This window comes from Equus asinus, chromosome 2 (genome assembly GCF_041296235.1).
Source record: "Equus asinus isolate D_3611 breed Donkey chromosome 2, EquAss-T2T_v2, whole genome shotgun sequence".
Lineage (NCBI taxonomy): Eukaryota > Metazoa > Chordata > Mammalia > Perissodactyla > Equidae > Equus > Equus asinus.
Genome location: NC_091791.1, coordinates 84,491,887 through 84,512,713, shown reverse-complemented (window position 1 = coordinate 84,512,713; position 20,827 = coordinate 84,491,887). Strand labels below are relative to the sequence as shown.

Here is a 20,827-nt window from a genome sequence, read left to right as displayed (position 1 = left end):
CTCCATTCTTAAAGTTTGGCCTTCCTGGGGTCTCAGTTGAATTCCTGGTATGTTCAATAACTCTCCACCAACTGAGTGGAATTTCTACATCCCTCAGATTATGGCCTCCATAATCTCTACTTAGCTCACAACTTCCCAGTTACTGTTCTCTGTCAGGCTTTGCCTACATTAGAGCAGGTTAATATTCATCCAATCACTAAAGGGGATCCCTATAGTGATTTCTGTAGCTCCATCTCTGTGAAATTCACTTCTGTCTGGTACTCTGACCCACAAAGTCCAGCTACCTTAGCATCCCAGAACTCTGATTCTGTCTCCCTGGCTCAGTAAGACCACTGTGCTGTTTGGGCCCCACCTCCCTGTACTACAGATAAGAAAGTGCCTCCAGGAAGAAAGCAGGGGCAATTATGAAGTTCACTTTGTGTGTTTCCTTTCTCTCAATGATTCAGAGCCTTGTACTGTCTATGGTCCAATATCTGAAAACAGTTGATTAATATATTTTCCCCACTTTTATAACTGCTTATGGCAGAAAGGATACTCCAGCACTGGTTACTTAGTCATGGCCAAAAGAGTAAGTCTCTGAATCTTTCTACATGTCTTTTCAGACTTAATTCAAACATGAAACCTGTCCCTATACTCATTTCCACACCATTCACTTTTTCTGGAATCCCTTATCATTATTCACAGTGCCTGGTACTCAGTAGGTACTAACAAAGTGGAATGATTGAAGGAACAAATGAAAGAATTCTTATCCAGATCACTGTATGCACAGGAAACAGATGCCCTGTTGAGAAAATACATGGCAGATGCAACATACTCTATTATGTTATTTACGGACACAGATAAAGAAAGGCAATGGTCAGACTAAGCCTCTGTACAGAACCCATGAATGAGATGGTCATTACAGTCAGAGATGGAAAATTACAACCTTCAAATAATACTGTACACACACAACTGTTGGGAAATCAGTCTATGAAAAAGGAGTCAAGATCAAGAAGGAGAAAGCAAGTAGGTTATATAACATAAAGTGAAACAGTAAAAGGCTGATCCCAGATCTATGACTCCATTTGTCTTTCTCCAAGACCTTATTGCTTTGGGTCTTAGCCGAAAGTACTCTTTTTCAAACATTTCAAAATTCTCTTAGCTCATTCTGCAATATAAAACTTATTCCCTCTGGTAAAAATATACAGAAATACATAGGTGAATTGTAAGCAGTGAGTAATTCAGACCATATGTTCTGAGGCATCCAGAGTGAGTAATGACCACCGAGTCCTAACTGATCTGCCCCCAGGACCAAGGACTGCAGGCACTAGACTCCAGCGCTGGGAGACGTCTCCTCCCACCAAAATGGCGCACTGACAACACTGGTTTGCTGCAAGTTAATAAACTAATTTAGGAAGAAATTATTCCAATGGGAGAAGTAGAACTATTCTTAGAAATAGACTACATGAGCAAGAAGCATAAAGGAGGATTTTCACCTTGCAAAATTGGTTAAATAACCTGCCTCCAAAATCTGAGTTTCTTTCCAATTTTTCCCTCCTTCATTCTTCCATCTGGGTCTAGCATTTATCACATTGGGCTGAATGTCAGGTTCTTTAAAAAATTAAATCAAACAAACTGGAAGGATTGCTCATGTGTGTGTGTTTCTGTGTGTGAGTGCACACACACGTGTGTGTCTTCGTGTACAAAAGATGGTGCAGATTTTGGATTTCTACCATCCAAGTGAAGTAAGTTATTAAGTGAGCTAGGTCTCCCGTCACACACTGTGAGAAGCATGGGTGCATTTCTACATTGATGGAAAACCAGTTGAGGAAACAGTTGGCTATGAAGGATGGCTAGGCTTGGCAGAGACATCACAACCGTCAACTGTTGAAACACTCAGCTCAGGGGGCTCTCGGTACCTTCTCTGAGGAACAAAAGATTCATACTCACCACAGCATAAAAGAATGTGAAAATAATGAAAGCCAATCATTTTTGCCAATGCTCTAATTTTGCTGTTCAAATGCAAATCAAGGCCCGTATTCTTCTCAGAGAGGCTCACAAGGTTTAGAGTACATTCCCTTTAAAGGGAACACTGAAGGTCAATTGCCCCCACATTGTGACCTTTCATGCCACTGGTGGAGATGAATGATGTCTGTGTCTGGTGTTTCCATTAAAACTGACTCCTAGCATCTTTTATGTTGCTGTGTTCTCATGGTCTAAGTCAGTAGGACATAAAAGGCATTCAATAAATATTTTTTAAATCAATTTTCAGAGTATCTTGGAATCTTTTAGTTCTGATAGACGAGAATGCCTCATTAAAGCTGATGAAATTTAGTGTTTGAACTGAAAATGTATCTAGTAGATCCCAGATGTCTTGCCACACAGGATATCTATCCATTTCCTGCGTGTGGCCAAAATGTGAGGCAACCACTGCTGCTGCGACTGGCAGCCCCCTCCTGACCAGCTGACCCCTTCTGCCTCCCTTTTCTTGTTTCCAAAGGAACAAGCACTACCCCCATTTAAGTGCTGTTTGCCACATCTACCAGCGACAGGCCAGACCTGGTTTATCTATGCACACTTAATTTCAAAAAGGAATGAAGTCGATCTAAAAAGGCATATACAGTATGAAAGCAAGTGATAAAATTTAAGTGAAAATGGGAACAAGAAAAACAGGATGAAGCCAGGATAATGTCAAGAGACCCTAACTGTGTTCTGTGATGCCCTCTGTATTTATTAAAGGTGGGCAACAGATCTCACTTCGGCTTTCTGGCAGCCAGTGTAGAAAGATAACTTGAATAGTTTCTTGAGTCCTTAAGACAAAAATGAAATAATTGCTTGGAAGGACCATAGCTATTTCTGGCAAAGACAACAGAGAGATGATATCCCCAGGATCCTCATAAAGAGAACATTGTGCAATACGGTGAACATCATCCTTAATAGCATCTCACAGGAAGCCCAAACACAAGGTTTGCTGAGCTGTTCTAATATGGTCAAAGTGCAATAAAGAAAAAGCACTTCTTTAGGTGGCCCAAACAATTCAGCCCTAGGCATGTGATTCTCCAGAGATCTGGTATCACCAAGAACAGATTTAGAGATGCTTGAGGACTGGGAGAAGTTCATACCTTTCAGGAAGTCCTTGGTATGGATCATTTCTCTCCCCCTAGTTTTGACAATTATTGTGTATTGAGCAGCAGTGAATTTTAATGTGCTCTCTTTGACAAGCACAGGAGTGTAGATATTCTGTGTGGCTGGTTAGTGTAGGCACACCTGCTGTGATGGTCAGCCAGGTGGAGCTGATATGCCCTCGGGAAAGCCGGGAAGCCAAAGGAGAAGGGTTGTCTGAATAGAAGGTCCAGCAACCAAAAATCAACCAAAAGTGCCCTCGCCTCCATTCCAAACAACCCGTGAGGGAGGCACCTTCCTGGCTGGAAGCCTGGGCCCAAGGACAGGATCCCTGAAGGGGGAGCAAGGGGCCAAGGCAGGCCGCTGGAGTCAGACTGTGTGGGAACCTGACTCCTAGGGAACTTAATTCTGAAGGTGACAGGCAGCCAATGGGGAACCTTAAGTCCCAAGGAAACATGAGGGAAGTTGCACTTAAGAAACATTCCCTGGCCACCTTGGAGGACTAAGGAGAAGAGACCAGTGATGGAGAAATCAGCCACTCACAGCCCCAGGTCAGTGAACAGGGGGTTCACTGGAACCAGAGGAAATGATGGTGAAGCTGGCCATTATGTGATGAGGACATCAAAGGGACACATTAAAAATGGTCCCTGCAGCAGAAAAGCTACACAGCAAGAACATGCATATTAAAGCCTAAATGCACAAGACGTTTTAAAGATTGGGTCTTCTGGCCCTCCGAATTTCTTCCTTATCTGATACCAGTGCTTTGAGAAATAATGCTCAGTAGTCTCAAAGAATCTGACTAACTGGATTCCACAGAAAACCCCAAATATCATCAGTATCATATTTAGCGTTATCTACTAATAATGTTTTAAATAACTTTACTAAACATTTATTTGAGCTGAGTTTTAATTTAAAATAGCCACTGACCTCATCATCCCAGTGTGCCAGGCACTGGGCTAGCGACATGACTAAGGTCACAGAGCAGAACTAAAACAAGCCGTAGGATTGGCCTGTTCAGACACAATGAGTTTAGTTCTTTATTATTTTAGCAGGCAGTTTCTCCCCTAGTCCCAATTTCCAATCCTTCAGCAGAATGGGACTCATGCCTCTTTTAACTATCACACTGAGAGTCCAGGAGACCTCCTGGTGACCTCATTGCTTGGCATATGTAAAACACTAGCCAGCGTGCAGTAGAGGAAAAAGACAAAAATACATTAGAATAATTTATGACATGTTTGATTTTGTGGGCATAGCAGAGATTTTTATTACAACAATTTTATATTCCAAAGAGCCTCACTCTGCTTTAAGATCTGTCCATAAGAATAAAATTTTTCCTGTGGCCTGTTTGGCAACCTAGATTTCAAATGTGGTGTAATACCTTTAACTGAAACAGCATAGATTTTCTCAGAGAACTTTTATTGCAAAACGTGATGTATTTTTGTGAGGATGTGACTTACCAACTTAAAAAGTGATGTGTCAGACAGCATCTCATGTGATGCACACATCAACCTGGTTACGCATGTGTGATTTCTCTTTTTATAAAGAAGGACATTGAGTCTCAAAAGCCACTTGTCCCGTGGAAGAGTCTGGTCTTTTGAATGTAAAATCAGTATTTTTCCTTTATCACACGCTGTCTAATGAGGCTTGGCAAATGACGAGCGAAAGTTTCCTGAACTTACTTTATTCTACCAGCCCACAGGAGAAAATGAAATGAACCAAGTCGCTTAGTACACAAGGCAACTTACATTGGTCAGCTCTGAAGCATAAGTATGAGAAATGTGTAATATATAATAATTATCTCCGTAAATGATATGTTTTTCCCCCACTCCTGCCCCATTTATGGATGAGAAAAGCAATGTGCTCAACTGTACTCAGAAGAGTTGGGTACTTTCTAATTCATATTTAATTCAAAGCTGTATTATCTTCCTTTTCTCCCACAAACCTATTTTTGAGTGTTGAATGTTAAAGTATGCAGACTCTGTGACTGTTCCACAGGAAAGCCCCTTTTCTTCCCAGACTTGCTATCTAGACAAGTATGGCTTTATCTCTCCCCCCAACATGTCACACAATTTGAAATGAAGAAAACCATGTGTTTAGGAATTCTGAATGGAGAATCTAGTATTTTATGGGTAAAGTTTGGGACCAAGGGGTTTAACAGATTACCCAAGTTATGTGGACATAAGAATTAAGGACTCACTAACGACCTAAACGTTGCCATAGAGAAGAGAGAATTCTAGATAGTTCCAAGATTAGGGGGAGATCTGTGGCTCTGCATGGATTAGCCAGTTAGGATAAAGGTTTGGGTTGGACTAGCTTTAGATAAGATTAGGTTACATAGATATTTTTAAAATGTCCCCCTAGGCTGGTGATTATGGGGTGTTAGCCAAACTCTGAGATGGCTGATAACATTTCACACAGACAGGAACATAAATCCTATTTTTTGATGTTTTCCAGACCCAATGGTCACGTGTAGCTACATCCTGATAACCACACCTTTGCATTCCATGTTCAGTCTGCAAGAGGCATCCAGGCTTCACGGTTGCTAAGGCAGAAAGTAATTCAAGAAAGTGAGCTGCTCAAAGTGATGCTGCCATATTAACATTTAGGAGCACATTCCGGTAAAGCTTTTATTTTTGAGTTTCAACAACCAAATAGATTGTTAAAAAAAAAATGGTTACTCATTCTTTTCTTTCATATTCTCTCCTTAGTTATTCTTCCTTCCGTCTCTTCCTCCCTCCCTCCCCTCTTCCCTTCCTTCCTTCTTTCCATCCATCCTTCTTTCCCTCTCTTACTCTCTCCTTTCTTTCCTTCAATGCTTCCTTCCTTCCTCCCTCCCCTCCAATGCAGTGGGGTCTACTTCTTTCAACTCAGCCACATCTAGGTGTTGACCCCTCCTCCACACCGATGACCGTGAAGCCTTGGGCAACTTGCTGAACCTCATTCACCCAATATTCTCATGTGTAAAATAGGGAAAATAACACGTACTTACTTCCTGAAGTTATCATAAGGAATATTCTGATAGTATAAGTAAAGTGCTTAGAGTAGTACCTGACATATAACTGGTGCTCAGGACACTACAGACTATCTCTATTTTCTCACTCAACCAATATTTACTGGGCATCCTACCATGAGCCATTCAATGTCCTGGGAGTGGGACCTGAATAAGGAAGGTGTGTCAGACTTTGAGGGTCTCACAGTCTAACAGAGCCTGGCTTAGTCAGCTTTTCATAGCCCGCAGGAATAAAGAACTGAGTATATAAACTCTGCAAGAACACTGAAGATAAACTCGCTTTGGTTTCCAAATTATTACTTATTATTTTTTTATGAAGAAACATCGATACAACATGCCCAACATCATGGGCAATGTCCTGATCTCAGGGTTAATGATTTACACATATAAACACCTAAATACAAACATAGTTTTTATCACAACTTTGTTTTAAATAAAAGGACAAAGTAACCTACATTGATTTTGTGTTGTTGTTTGAACTAGTATATGAGCAAAAACTGGAAATACTTGATCACACAGCAATGCAGAAAATATATACAAGTGCAGTAACATTCATCGCAAGGAAACACTGAGAAGTGAATAAATTAAGAGATAAAAATGTAGTTACACAAATAATAGAAAAGGTAAGTGTCCACATAACACCATGCATTTCTGATTTCATTTTTCCTGAGCTTTCCAAAAACCCACTTTACCAAATGACTTTTTTATATTTCCTAAGACCTCCCCTAAGAAGATCTCTGGAAAAGATCTTGCTGTGATAAAATTGCAGCAGTGCTATGCTAACGAGGATAATGAAAGTTGCATGCATACCTACACGCATAACTAAATTTCATTTCAGCAGCCTCAAAACTTTCCAAGCATGTGACCCAGGCTTAGATGACAGGATCCACTTCATCATCCCAAGAGACAATGTTGCTTTACTGCCGTTCAAGTCATTTGCATGGGAAACCCAGGACTCCCTGCAGGCTAATTTCCATACTGTTCTACAAGTCACATTTTCTAACCCTGTCTTAACCACCACCCCAGGCAGAAACTCTTGAAGCCCTTTTGCCGTACTCTCTGGAATTCATGATCTATTCCTCAACTTCGTTTCCAAATGTTCTCCCCTTGTCTTTAGTGCTCTACTGGAAACCTGCCTCCCTCTGTTCCTCTGCAGCTCTCCCAAGTGGGACTGATGGCTCTCACACACTCCTCTCACCATTGGGTCTGCAGAGGATAGAAGATATCCTCTTGTTTCTCACTGACACTTTCAGGACATTCTTGCACCATACGCCCCCCCCCCCACCCCCAGCACCATCCTCTCGTGTTGATGTCTTCTATGGCCCCTCTAGGTCACTTCCAGTCCTTCCATGAAGATTTTGGCTCTGGGTCCACTGGCACTCTCCAACATACCTCTTGCCATCATTCTTGGGATTTCAGTATCCACAGGGATGCTACTTTCTATATCCTGGCCCCCAACCTCCACTCCTGCAATAGTCTCATCTTCCATTTAACCTCAGCCACTCATTTCCATTGTCAAAACCCTAGACTGCTTAACCCAAAAACTGGTTCCCCACTATAAATATTGGTTTCAAACATTATACTCTCCAGCAACCATCTCTTATCTTTCCAGCTTATTTCCTCTAATATTTCAACCTCAACAAGGGTACAATCCTTGTACCCTTTGTGGATCCAGGAAGTCTTATCACCAGGTCCTCTTTCCCACGTCTCTCATACCCTCACTTCCCTCCTTTCTCAACTTACATTCCATAGCAAGGCATTATAATCATTACCACCCCCTTGTATACACTGTCAGTTCCCTTCTCCTTGTCTTACTTCATGAAACGCATTTGGCTTAATCCCATCCTGATTAATTCCAACTTTGCCCTTCCATACCTGCACTCATGAAGCTGAACATGGCTTAGAGAAAAACACAAGCAATATTAACAGGTCTTCCTTTAAAATCATGATCACTAACCTCAAGTGAGCTCTTCACGATGCCCAACTATATTTCCCCACCCCACTCCTTCTCCCATTCTCCTGCCTTCTCTCTAACACCCACTCTCTACTTGCATCTGTGCTCTATGTTCTCCCTTCTCTCCTGTCACTGTGGATGAACTACCATGGATTCCATCCTCCCAGCCCTTCGGATTCCATCACTTTTCATCATAGCAAGTCCTCTTCTTTCCTTTGCCTGGAATTCCTCCATTCTGCTTCATCGCTGTGGTAGGGCTTCCGACGCCCACTCCTCTCCCCAGTCTACAGACTAACGTTTAGGCTGTCAACCTTTCCTGTTACAGCAATGTATCAACAGGAAGTCAGCAGCTGCTCAACTTCTCCCCTTGATGCCAGCTGTGGTCCCAAGCACTGGGATAACCACCACCAACACCTACTCCCTGGAGGGAATTATACTCAAACTCCAGCAAGGAAAAGAAGTTCAACTTCCCCCCAACTACGTCGTATGGTGGAAGCACTTCATATCTCCTGAACTGATGTGCTGTCAGAGCTGGAAAGGAAATCACACTGAGGTGCTGGCGAAGAAATCGAGGCTCTGAGAGGCCAGGTCCCAAGTGCTGCCCTGTTGAATATCCTGATATAAAGTGGGGGTTTTTGAACTAGAAAAATGATATGGGGTGTTTGTAAGGCTGCACAAGTGACTGAAGGCATTACATCCCAGTTACTTAGTGTTTAATAAACCAGATAAACACGATGGCACAAATTTCAAACAAATACCTGAAAGGAGGAGTGAAGGAAGAAGAGAAAATGATCACGTAGAAAGAGAGGTTCTGGTTAAAGATAAAGAATCATTATTAACTAGCGGTGAGCCTCAGGAAAGTACTCATGTCCTTGGGCCTTGCTTCTCCCATTAGTTAAATGGAAGAAGGAAGTGATGGGATTGTGGCTGTCCTGAGGGTGCATGTCACCTTCACAGGGGAGTGCTCCCTCCTTAGCTCAGAGTTCACCACTGTCTCATAAAAGACTCCCTCCAATACCTTTGTCTTTTTGCTCCTATTCTTGGTTCTCTGCCTCTTCAGACAGTATTTTCAAGTTGCCTGGCTCCTCTAGTTAGCAGCACTGTGACTCTTCATTCATTCCTGTCCTCTTCTAAGAGAAATAAACTAACTCACCAGCCTAGGTCACCTAGACGACTAAAGGAGAACAGAAACGGATTGAACAGATAACCAACTCTCATTTTTCCATTTTCCTGTGTGCACCTACTCAAATGACGGTAAATGGAACTTAAAATCCAACAGATTCCATTTCTTTTAAAAACCCTTGAACTTGGTGCCCCTCACACTGTGGCCTTCTGAAGCACATTATCTGTTACCTTGACTTGGATTTAAAGCCAATGGTTAATCTGTCAACTCTTGAATGGTTTCCTTAAAGACTGGTTAGGTAGATGAAAGTAATACTCATAAACCCAAGAGCACCAGGGGAACTGCAACCCTGTTTCCTTACATTAAAGAGAAAAGAATACATTGCTATTCTGGGATGCATGAACCAAGAGGAGTAGAAGAGAAAAACACGGCTTCCTTATTTGTATTCTTGATTTGAATTTGTACCGATCATTCACTATAGTACCAGCCAACAGAAATAGGATGTGCCATGGACCTTGATCAATCTTTTGGGCTACCTAGGATCTAAGTTTGGAAAATTATCCACTGTGCCAGAAACTGGCTAACTGTTCAGCAAACCCCCTTACTTTTTCTCCTGGGTACTTAGCTATACAACATTTTCCAGCTTCTCTTGTAGTTACGTCAACTGTGGACGTTAAAATGTAAGAGCAAGTGATATATCACAGGTTCAGGCCTGGCCCATAACAATCATCCATGGAATTCTCTACTCGGCAGCTTGATATTGAAACCCAGGGTGACCTCAAAAGCAAAGTGCTAGGGAATAGGCAGAGCTTCCATTAGCCAGGTCCCTGGTAGTGTGGACTGGAACCATCCGCCACCCCCACTGCCTTCTCTCACTGACTGGACTCTATGTGAGTACAAAATAAACATCTATTGAGTCAGTCATGAGATTTGAGACAACTATTACAGCAGTTAGCATGACTTCAACCAAGGTACCCATATTATGAGTCTCACCTCCCACTACAGGAACTGAAAAATCAGACACTCTCTTTCCCAGACACCTTTGCATCTAGAGCACATACACGTGATTTCAGCTTTGTCCATCAGATGCATCCACACCAGATGTTGGCTAATGAGCTGGTGACACAAAGAAGCAGGGCTCATGGGGAACACATTCTGGAAGGGAGGTGGCCTCCGGGGCTCTTCATCCAGTTTCCAGGGCAGCAGTGGTAGCGGCAGCATCCAGTATCTGGGGTCATAGTGATGATGTGAGGGCAGTGCCTGGGTCCACCAGCTGCGATGTGACCTCGTCACAGGATTAGTGCTGCGGTGTGATTTTACACCTGGCTCTTGTCTGATCGTCACAGGATTAGTGCTGCGGTGTGATTTTACACCTGGCTCTTGTCTGATCGCCACCAAGCCTGCTTCTCCAGCCTTCTCAGCAAGTCTGTGCCTGTGCAGTACCTTATCTCGCTTAAGCTAGAGTTGATTTCTGTCACTTGTAACTAAGAGTTCCTACTGATACAAATGCATCCGTTTCAGTGAGAGAAAGACAGGTGGACCTCCTTGCTCCCTGGCCTTGGGGAAGCTGCCGTCCTCCGGGGTGTATTATTCATTTCCTGAGAGTCAGGCTGTGCTGCGAGCAGCTCGGGTTTCCACTGACGGCTTCAGTGCGCTTCAGGAGGAGAACCAACACATCTGTATTTTGACTGCCCCAGGTTGTGCTAAAGTAGTTTAAAATTTGACCAGAAGCAAGCCGGCTATTTGGGAAAGTAGGAAATTGGAAAGAAAAGTGAAATGCTGAAGAGCTCTTTTACAAAAATACCTGAGGAGGAGAGAGAAAACAAGAGCTTCCCTGGGAATACTGTATTATACGGTACAAAGAGATAAAAAACAGAACAGTCATTTTAGGTCAACTGGATTCTTCCTGCAACAAAAGCATAATTTAGATTTTGTCAAGCTCTATGCTCTCTTAATAGCCCTGTGTTCCAAACTATAGCAGAACTAGGTCAAAGAAAATGCATTGTACAAGAGAGGGGGGTATGAGGGCAAGTTAAACGGCATGTTTTTTCTCAAGACATCATTATTGTGCTTCAGCCACCCCTACAGCTAGGTAACTTTTCTCCTCTGGTTGGCAGGAGGAAGGAAAATTACCTCAAGGCGGTTTCACCTTAAATACAACCACTGCCTCTATCTTGTGTCTGACGGACCACATCTACCTCAGTTTCAAGCCTCCTTCCACCTTTCACTGGATGCAGTTTCTGGAGTCTGGTATGTTGTTATAAGATGGGCCCCCAGTGAATCATGCAATGGGACAGGGCCCCTTTCCTACCACTTGAATCTGAGCTGTCCTTGGGAATGGCTTTGGCCAATGGAACGTGGCACAAGTGACATGGTGCCTGTCCTAAAGGCTGGGCCGGAAGAGGCCTTGCAGTGTCTATGTTCCCCCTTTTGGAGTCCCAAGACCACCCAGCTGTGAAGATTCCTCATCCAGTCCACTGGAGGCTGAGCAGCATCTGGAGGAGAGCCACAGGGCCAGGGTTGGTAGCCAGTCCTGGAAGTGGCCATTTGAACCTTCCAGCCTGGCTCAGCTGCTGGGTGAATGCAGCTGCATGAGCAACCTGGGGTGACAGCAGAAGTACCAGACGACCCACACAAGAGTAAGAAAGACCACGTCCTTGTTGTCCAAAACCATTAAGATTTGCGGTGGTTGGTTATGCCCCCGAAAATAATTGATGAGGTGAGACCAAAACATCTAAATGTGGTAGATTAAGATGTGATGAGGAGCTGGCAGACAGACAAAGTACTACAAACTTCTAAAACCTAATGAACTTTAAAACCCTTTAAACTCAAAGATCAGTTAAATTTGCTAAAGAGGCTGTAAGCTGAAAAGAACTGCGATAGAAACTATAACTCAGCGTTAACAAGGCTAACTTTAAAAGTTCTTCCTTTGAAATCCAGGAAAATTCCAGGAACAACTGGAGTTCTCAAAATAGATGATTCTGTTGCATTATTGCACCAGAGACAGTTAATTTCCACCGCCTCTTCCGGCATTTTCTGGCATTTGTGCAACATCTCAGAGAAACTCTGCTTCTCTGATTCTTCTGTAGAATCTAATCACTACTCCCTCAGCCCAAGAACCTTTTCCAAAGCAAGCTCCCTAAACTAGATTCCTAAAACTCATAAAAACGCACAGAATACACGCCTAAATCATAGACCCCACCACTCTAGAAAAAAATCTTTTGTACAAGTTTGCTTATGAATATTAACAAAAGGAATGGATATTCACAAAACTTAGAGATTTTCATTCAAAGAACCAAAAGACTTGATCTTCTTGAGGTAATGGTGTTAAAGATGTGAAATGGGGCAATTTATTCTTGGCTAAGAGGTGTCCTTCTGTCACTGTGAAGTTCTTGGTGGCTGCGACCTGGCTCCTACCTACCTTTCTAGCACTGTCTGCAACCCGTTCCTCCTAAACCACCTGGAAACCACATCTGGCTACTTCGTGCCTCTCTGTTATCACCACAGCAGTTCCCTTCTCTCCTGCAGCCTCTCCTCTGTCAAACTGACCCACACTTCAGTCTGATTCCAGTGCCCCTGCTCTGGTCCCCGTGGCACCTCAAGTATGGCGCTGCCACAACACTCATCGCTCTGGACAGTAATTGCTTATTACGCATCTGTCTTCTACTCAGGACTCCGAGTTCCTGAAGGTGGGGGCCTTCACTTCTGTATTCGTAGCACCCAGTCCAGTGCTTGACGTATAATTAGTGCTGAATAATGTCTCCTGAATGAATGTAAGACTCAGCTGTCCAATTAGCTATTTGATATATTCACTTGGATGAATCAAGGGCATTTTAAAATGAAAATATCCAAAATGGAGGTCTGGATTATACCCCCAAACCCTAAAGTCATGCTCCTCTTCCAGGCTTCTCAGTTTCAGTAAACGTGCCTCTGTTCACCCAGGCACGCAACCCAGAAACTGGGGAGCATGCTGAGCGCCCCCCACTTTCCTCACTCCCCCATCTAGTCCGGCTGTTCCCGCTTCCCAGTCTCCCAGCACTTGTCTGTCTCGATCATCTTCTCCTGCTCGGGTGACTGCAAAACATCCCTAAACAGGCTCCATGTTTCCGCTCTTGTCCCCTATGATACCTTCTCCACACAGCTACCAGAACAATCTCTTAAAGTGCAAATTAGGTCAGTCATTTCCCTTTCCAGGACCCCTACAGGGCTACCCATTATGCACAGAATAAAATGCAACCTCCTGGCCCTGGCTGTGAGCCCCTGCCTGACCCAGCCTCCCGCCCCATCTTGTGCTACACTGCCACCCGCACGCTATTTAGCTCTAGTCACATTAGTCCACTCAGGTGTCGGGAATGCTCTGAGATACTCCAGACTCATCCATTCAGCACTTATCAGTTCCTGGCCTGGAACATTCTTTCTGTTCTCCTCCTCTAGAGGCCTCTCGTGATGATCCCATCTAAGGTGGCACCTCCTCACGCTCACCCTCTGCAGTGGTTTCCATCACAGACCCCATTCACGTCCTTCAGAGCATATTCCCCAAGCTGTAATTAGCTGGCTCCTTTATTTACTTGTTTATTTTCCATGTCTCCCACTGAAGGGAAACATCCTGAGGGTAAACTCAAGGTCCCGTGCCCACTGTGTCTCCAGCATTAGAACACTGCCTGGCACAGAGGAGGTATTAGAAAAACACGTATTGAATGAAGGAATAAACAAAGAACACAGAAGAGGGGAACATGAGTACATCTGTCATGCTAACCCCTGTACACCCCACACATGACTCCAGCATCTGATTAATGGGAAAACTGGGTCACACTTTCAACATTCAGGCTGACTCAGTAACCACAAAGCAATAAGCATTCATGCATGCCTTCAGACACACGATCTCATTAAAACCACACAACTCTACGAGGCAGCCATTCTTCTTCTTATTATCATTTTACAAATGAAAAGAAAAGCTCAGAGACACTCAATGACTTGTCTGCAACAGCCCCCAATACCTGTAACCCACAGAACTAGGTTCTGTTTTAGGTCTGGCTGACTCCACACAGAGCCCTTGCATGTTCCACGACCTCCTGTTGGTTCTGAGTTTTTCCCAGAAGGATTGAAACCAAAGTTCTGACTTGCTTTTCCAAAGGTTTACACTAGACAATATGTTTCACTTTATTATTCTCCAGTTAACTGGGGTTTATTTATGTCAGAATACATGGATAAAGGCAGTTGTAGCAAGCTCCCTAATTCTCATTCTATAGGACAGGCATTAAATTCTTCCTCTTTAATGGTGGCTTCTTATTGAAAGCTTTGCGTGATAATTAACTCCAGTGACTGACTTCCAACAACTTCCGCAATGAAGAGATTCTTACCTCGGAATTCCAATCCTCGAAGTTGAAAGGTGACAAGACCATTGCCGATTTCAATCAGGTGAACAAAAGCATTGAGGTAATCGGAAGCCAAAATAAAGCAATCGCCAGAGCTGTAGTTACCCCATCGACCAAGAACTAAGTCTCCACACAGGGACTCCTGGAGGGCCCTGGTCAAGTGCTCGTAAAAGATGGAATTGAGATTGTTGTCATCGTTCCCTAAAGACAGAACAAGAAATATGCTCAGTGAATGTTTATTCCCCATGTACTCGGATCTAGGAAGCAGTGAGTTGTCATTTGATGAAAGGCAAATCAGACATTTCAGATGCTTTGCCCATTTTAGTGGATTTTGTGAGACCCTCTGCTTTTTTCCCTCTATACTCGTTCTGGGCAATCTCATCTACACAAATGGATTGAATACAGATCTGTCTAAATGCAGACCACTTACAAATCCCTATCTCCAGCTGGCATCTCTTTTCTGATCTCTAGACCTATACACCTTCTTGTCCACTTAACATCTTCTCTTGCACGTCTCAAGTGCTCCTCACTTTCAACATGCCCAAGTTGGGCCCCACTTCTGTTCCCCATCTTAGTCAGCCATAACCTAGGGATCCTTGTTTCTACTCCTTCATATCTAAGCCTCTCAATTTTACTTTCTTCAAGTATTTTTTGCATCTTTCTACTTTTCTCCATTTCCATTATCCCTACCCTATTCCACGCTATATTATTTCTCAAGGGGACAACCACAATAATCATGTGTCTTACCTATGTATCTTCACTGGGATCTGCTACCAAATCTATTCTCTACACCACAGCCAGAATGAGCTTTGCAAATTGAAGAGCTGAACAAGCTACCTAGGACCCCCAACACCATTGCTCAAAGCCCTTAGTGGTTTCTCCATCCGCTTAAGATAGAGGGAAGACTTCTTAACATCACCTATAATGGATCCCATATAATTTACCATTCACAGGTATAAGCTAGGACGGTCCTGAGCAAACTCAGGATATATGGTCACACAGAGGCACTGTGTGGTCTGCTGTCTACTTCAATCTCCATCCTTACCTCACACGAACTCCATTCCGCCAGCTCCCTTATGCTCAGCAACAGAGAAGTTCTTTCAGTTGAGTGACCCACGTGCCCCTTCCCACCCTGGGCCTTTGTAGATACTGATCTTTCTGCCTGGGTTGCTCTTCTACTCCCCTGTGGCTTATTAACTCTACTATTCTCTAGGCCTCAGCTCAATTACCACTTCAAGGAAGCCTTCATTGACCGCTTCACTGGGCCAAATTCCCTACTACAGGCTCTCAGCACTGTGATCCTCTGCTGGGAAGCACTCGTCACGGTTGGAATTTGACATTTGGTTTTGTGTGTATGTGTGTCTATAGTTATTTGATTAACATCTGATTTCACCAATGCACCATAAAGTGAAGGAAGACAGATCTATGTCTGAATTTGCTTCTCTTTGTATCGCACTAGTAGCAGAATTCCTAACATGTAGTAGGAACGAACTATATAGCTGTTGAATAATAGATAACCCCATAGATCATACAGCTCCTTTAAGAGAAATTTTGTTTTTAAGAACATACCCATCAAGTTACTCCAGGGGTTTTTTTGAAATCAAAGTCATCGAGGCATAATTTACAGACAATAAATGGCATCAATTTATATATGTATATTATATAATACATATATTACATACATATATAATACATATAATACATAATACATATATTATATATGCATACATATATTATATATATTATATAATATAAACAATTATTGCTACTATGTTATATACAAATATACATTTTTATATATGTTATATATACACAGATATAAATTATCATATTATATAGATGTCATTTGTTGTTTTTAATTATATATATATAAAAAACTCAGACTTCTTGAGAAATATATATGATAAGAAGATCAAATTATGAATATCTTTGCCGGGCATTCATAATAGCTAAAAGCTGAATTGAAATTGGTGCATTTATAACCTAATTATGATTAATGGAAAGAAATAAACCATTCTGTGGGCTGAGTCATGTCATGTAGTTTAATAAAGTATCAGGATGCTTAATCTCCTATGCAGATTAAGCCTGCCTGACCTGCCATTAAATTCATTTTCTATGATGAATCATCATGCATCTAATTAGACGCTAATTAGAGATTACTTTGGGTCTCCGGCACTTTTAAAAGAAAAGCCTGAATGAGAGAATTTACTTTTGTTTAATTGTTCAAACTCTTTGATGTTTAAACAAAACAAAACAATTTAAACCATTAAAAGTGGAGATCTTCTTAGAACACATTGACCACACATCTGCATGATTAGATTAAAATGAGACAACAATTATGGATAACTAGAGGCATGATGCACTTGTGAAACTGTCGTATGCCTGTATCAACGGCCCTGCAATGCCACAGAGTCCCACCGCTGCACATCAGAGATATTTGTACCCCAATCGTCCCTCCCAAGTTGTACTGACACAAAGTTCTACAAAAAAATAAAGCCCCCTCTCCAGGTATTTCAAATTTCAAATTATGATTTCAAATTAATCATGTGTATGCATTCAAATACAGATAATGAGCATGATGCAATTCTTCCTAGACAAAATTTTTGGCACCGGGGGAGAGGGAGGTGGATAAAAATAGAGAACAGTTAAAATTTGCATTCTGATATGAGGGAAAAAAGGGGTAGAATGGTTAAAAATGAGATAGATTATGAAAAGAAAAAGCAAAATAATTTTCTAGCAGGTAAATCTTTCCATAGCTTAAAGTTGAATGAAGTTTCGGAAGACTTCTGGAGCCTGGATCTTGGAATGGTTTGCTTTTGTGGACATCATAATGTTGATGTTTTTTCAAAGAATGTTTTGCTAAAAGACCAATACCAAGGTTTATAGTCTGTATTTGACATTTATCATACACATACTAAACTGTCTTTAATTAAAAGTCATTCAATGCTGAACGGGTACCTAGTCAATTCTAAATAATGGAGGAGTGCATTTCCAAACCAAGTCAGGAAGATTGATCAGTCTACCTGCACAGTTTCATTTTTCCAGTTAGCATATTTACCAATAAATGCATTGTCTCCACCATGATTAAAAAGAGTGAGTACTGAATTCCCCTTTTTGGACTGAAGAAATCCATCTATACAACAAAATGAATAAAGAGTTTTAAAAAAGAGAAGGAAGATATCCTCTTACCTGGATCTTTTTCAATTTGGACAACCAGTCTTGTGTTGGAATTATCCACACGCCTTGTACTGGAAGGGGCCACAAAAGGGTAAAAGGTCATGATTAGATCTCTATGAATGAGCTAGTGGGTTTGGGCATCAGTTGTGTGACTGGGAAATGCAGGGGAGATGGAGCTCACATATCGGGATGACTGGTCCAGTTGGCAATGCTGCAGGAAGAGAGGGGTCTCATGTAAAGAAGGGAGAGAAAGTACAAGAGACGTGGAGGGAAGAGATGACTAGTTCAAAGGTTTAAGGAGAATGGCTTTGTGCCTTCTATCAGTTTTGAGCACTGGGTCCACAAAATAGATGCAAGCACTTGACCTGCCAATGAAATGTCACTCACTTTCAGAACCTGAGAGCAGTGCACACACAAGCATCTTTCTTTTCAAATTGATTCCAGAAAATCATGGTGAGTCGTCAACGTCTCCACCACTTGTTTTCAAGAGCTGGGCGCGTTCTTAAAGGCCTTTCTTAGGTTGCACCACGAGAATAAAAATAGCTCTCACCAACTTAGGAGAAGATGAATTGTCTGTAACCATGGTAACAAGTGGCCACAAGAACAAGTTTTAAACCTCTTCAATTATGACAACTCATCTCAGTTCACAGCTTTTGCAGGCCAGCCAATCCACGGCTGACCCTTGCTTCTGAAAGTCAGCCAGGGAGGGAGAGACTCACTCCAGACTTCTGAGGGGTGACCGATCAACAACAGTCTCCCGAAGTAACTGCCTGTGCAGATACCCACTCGTGCCTCTAAACCGTCACAGTCCTTGAACTTTGCATGTCCCGAAAACCCTTTATAAGTGCAACAGTCTGCTGTGCTCAGAGAAACTGTACCTGACCAGCTTTGTCTTTTTATTTCACATATTGATTGGTGGTCTTGTCATCCTTTGAAGAGGGAATATGAAATTGACATCAACCATATGGAGTTGATATTATCCAACGTTTGTGACCTACAAAATGGCACTTTCATATGGTTTAACCTAAATCATTAAGAAAGGGCTTTCACTAAAAATATATCATTCACCATAGGGTTACATATAAATTTCAACATAACAAGGGTCCTATTAGTGTTTGTGAAAAAACTGAACTTTAGCTTGCCTGTCCCCTGCCATTGCCATCACTCTGCCCTTTGCTTTCTATGCTCCAACCACACTGGCCTTCGTTTTCCATGCCTTCAACACGGCCCAACTCCCTACTTCTGTCACCCTCCCTGCCCTCCATCCTTTACAGCTGCTGAGTCCTCCAGGAGGAGTGCTCGATTTCCAGTCCCACCCACTTTTCCTCCCGGACTCAGCTCATCCTTCAAGTCTAGCTCAAGTATCACTTTCTCAGGGAAGAATTCCCTGATGCCTGCTCTAGGTGACATTCGTGTGTCATGTGCTCTTTCACACACTGGGCCTCTCCTTTGGAGCACCAGTCAAGGTTAATATTGCTAATAATGATGACAGCTTATGCTTAGGTAGCACTTCCTTGTGTAAGTACTTTACACGTATTAACTCATTATAGCCGCACAACTACCTTATGACGTAGATGCTACTATTATACCCACTCTCACCGAGGGGGAACCTACGACACAGTGAGATAAAGTAACGTGCCCAAAGTCACAGAGCTAATAGGTGGCAGAGCCAGGATCTGAGCCCAGGTCAGTGGGCTCTGGAGCCTTTACTCCACACTACGTCATACACTTCTTTGTGCAATTATTTGATGCTGTCTGCCTCTTACACCAGACCATGTACTACGAGGGCAAGATTTTTGCTCACACCTCGCATGTTGTAGTCCCTCAATAAACATCCGTTGAATGAATAAAGGAATAGTCAAAGCTAACACTGTTTCTGAAGTTTTGTTCTCTCATGATACCTGCTAAGAAGAAAGGGCACTAGCTGCTACGAGATAACATTGAAACATGATCGTTGACATACTGAGTATGATTTAATACATGACGAGCACTTGTTGGTAATGATGCTTAGGAAGAAACCTCAGACTGTAGACTTCTTTTGTGAACTTGTCTCTTGGGAATCAGAAGAGATGAAAAGATACTTAGATGGAACTGCAATTTGAATAAATGAGAAAGTTTGTCTCCAGAAAAAAAAACGTATTTACTTTTCCTTGCGCTTCTCAGATATTTGAGAACCATCTAGGTCAGATCCTGTTTGAGCTTCCTGGAACAGACTCCACAGATGGGCTGAAGAGAAGAAGCATTCCATTGCATCTCAAAAAGGCTGCTAGCTCCAGCATGCTGTTCTGTTACTGCTTCAGTTTTCCTTCTAAATACCCCGAGATCAGCTTTGAAAATAAAAGAGCCCAGGGTGGCAGAATATGAAGCAAACAACAAAATTTCCTTCTAATGAAGGCTGAAATCCCATGTTGGCATAGTTGGTCCCTAAATGGAATTTTAATTTCACCTTAAGACCCAGGACAAATGGAATTTTCAGCAGCAGAATAAACAATTTTTAAAGTGGGATTGAGCCAAAAGAAAGTCATTTACCAGACTCCTTAGGGAATTAAAACACCTTCTAAAACTATGTTAACTGGAAAGCTATCTTTTCAAAAGGCTACATAACGCAGGGTGCTAAATTCTGATGAGCAATAACTAAGCTAAGCTGCCTGTGCACCCCAGAGCCTCTGGCTCTCCACCAGACTCTAAGAAGGTGAACTGTCAGCCATACTGGGTAATTTGAGCTTTTCTCCAGTGCTTTCCTCCTGTAAATCTGGTGCTTACCACTCAAAGGTGCTAATTAACTCAGTAATTGGATTTCTGCCTTAACTGTCCTATTGCATGAACATCAATTCTGTTGCTCAAAGAGAAAATGGGGGCTGTATCTCACTCCCCAGTCTCAGGGGGACTACAGAATGCTGGTGCATCTGCACACGTATGCTTCTTAACACCTGCCTGGCAAAGTCACTGTGAATTGCTAGGCAACGTTGTCCTGAGGACCACAGGCAAAGAGTCTAATAATAGTTCTTTCTAGAGAAGTCGACTTACTCCAAAGCGTCTCTCCCTGATGTTAAGATGAAATGCAGATAGAAAAGCCAGTTTCCTCC

At 42.4% G+C, this 20,827-nt stretch overlaps 1 protein-coding gene across 4 annotated transcripts in view; it reads right to left on the bottom strand.

Annotated features, from left to right (window-relative positions):
* Positions 1-20,827, bottom strand: part of PCNX2 (pecanex 2) — a 281,436-nt gene that overhangs the window by 43,538 nt on the left and 217,071 nt on the right. For all 4 annotated transcript variants that reach the window (XR_011496310.1, XM_014854585.3, XM_044758805.2 and 1 more), the window contains 2 exons: positions 17,754-17,812; positions 14,550-14,765 (listed from right to left, as the gene is read on the bottom strand). Coding sequence is in view for 3 of the 4 variants with exons in the window: in XM_014854585.3 (XP_014710071.3) it covers positions 14,550-14,765; positions 17,754-17,812 (275 nt within the window). In the remaining variant the exon portion in view is untranslated. The remainder of the gene's footprint in view (positions 1-14,549; positions 14,766-17,753; positions 17,813-20,827) is intronic.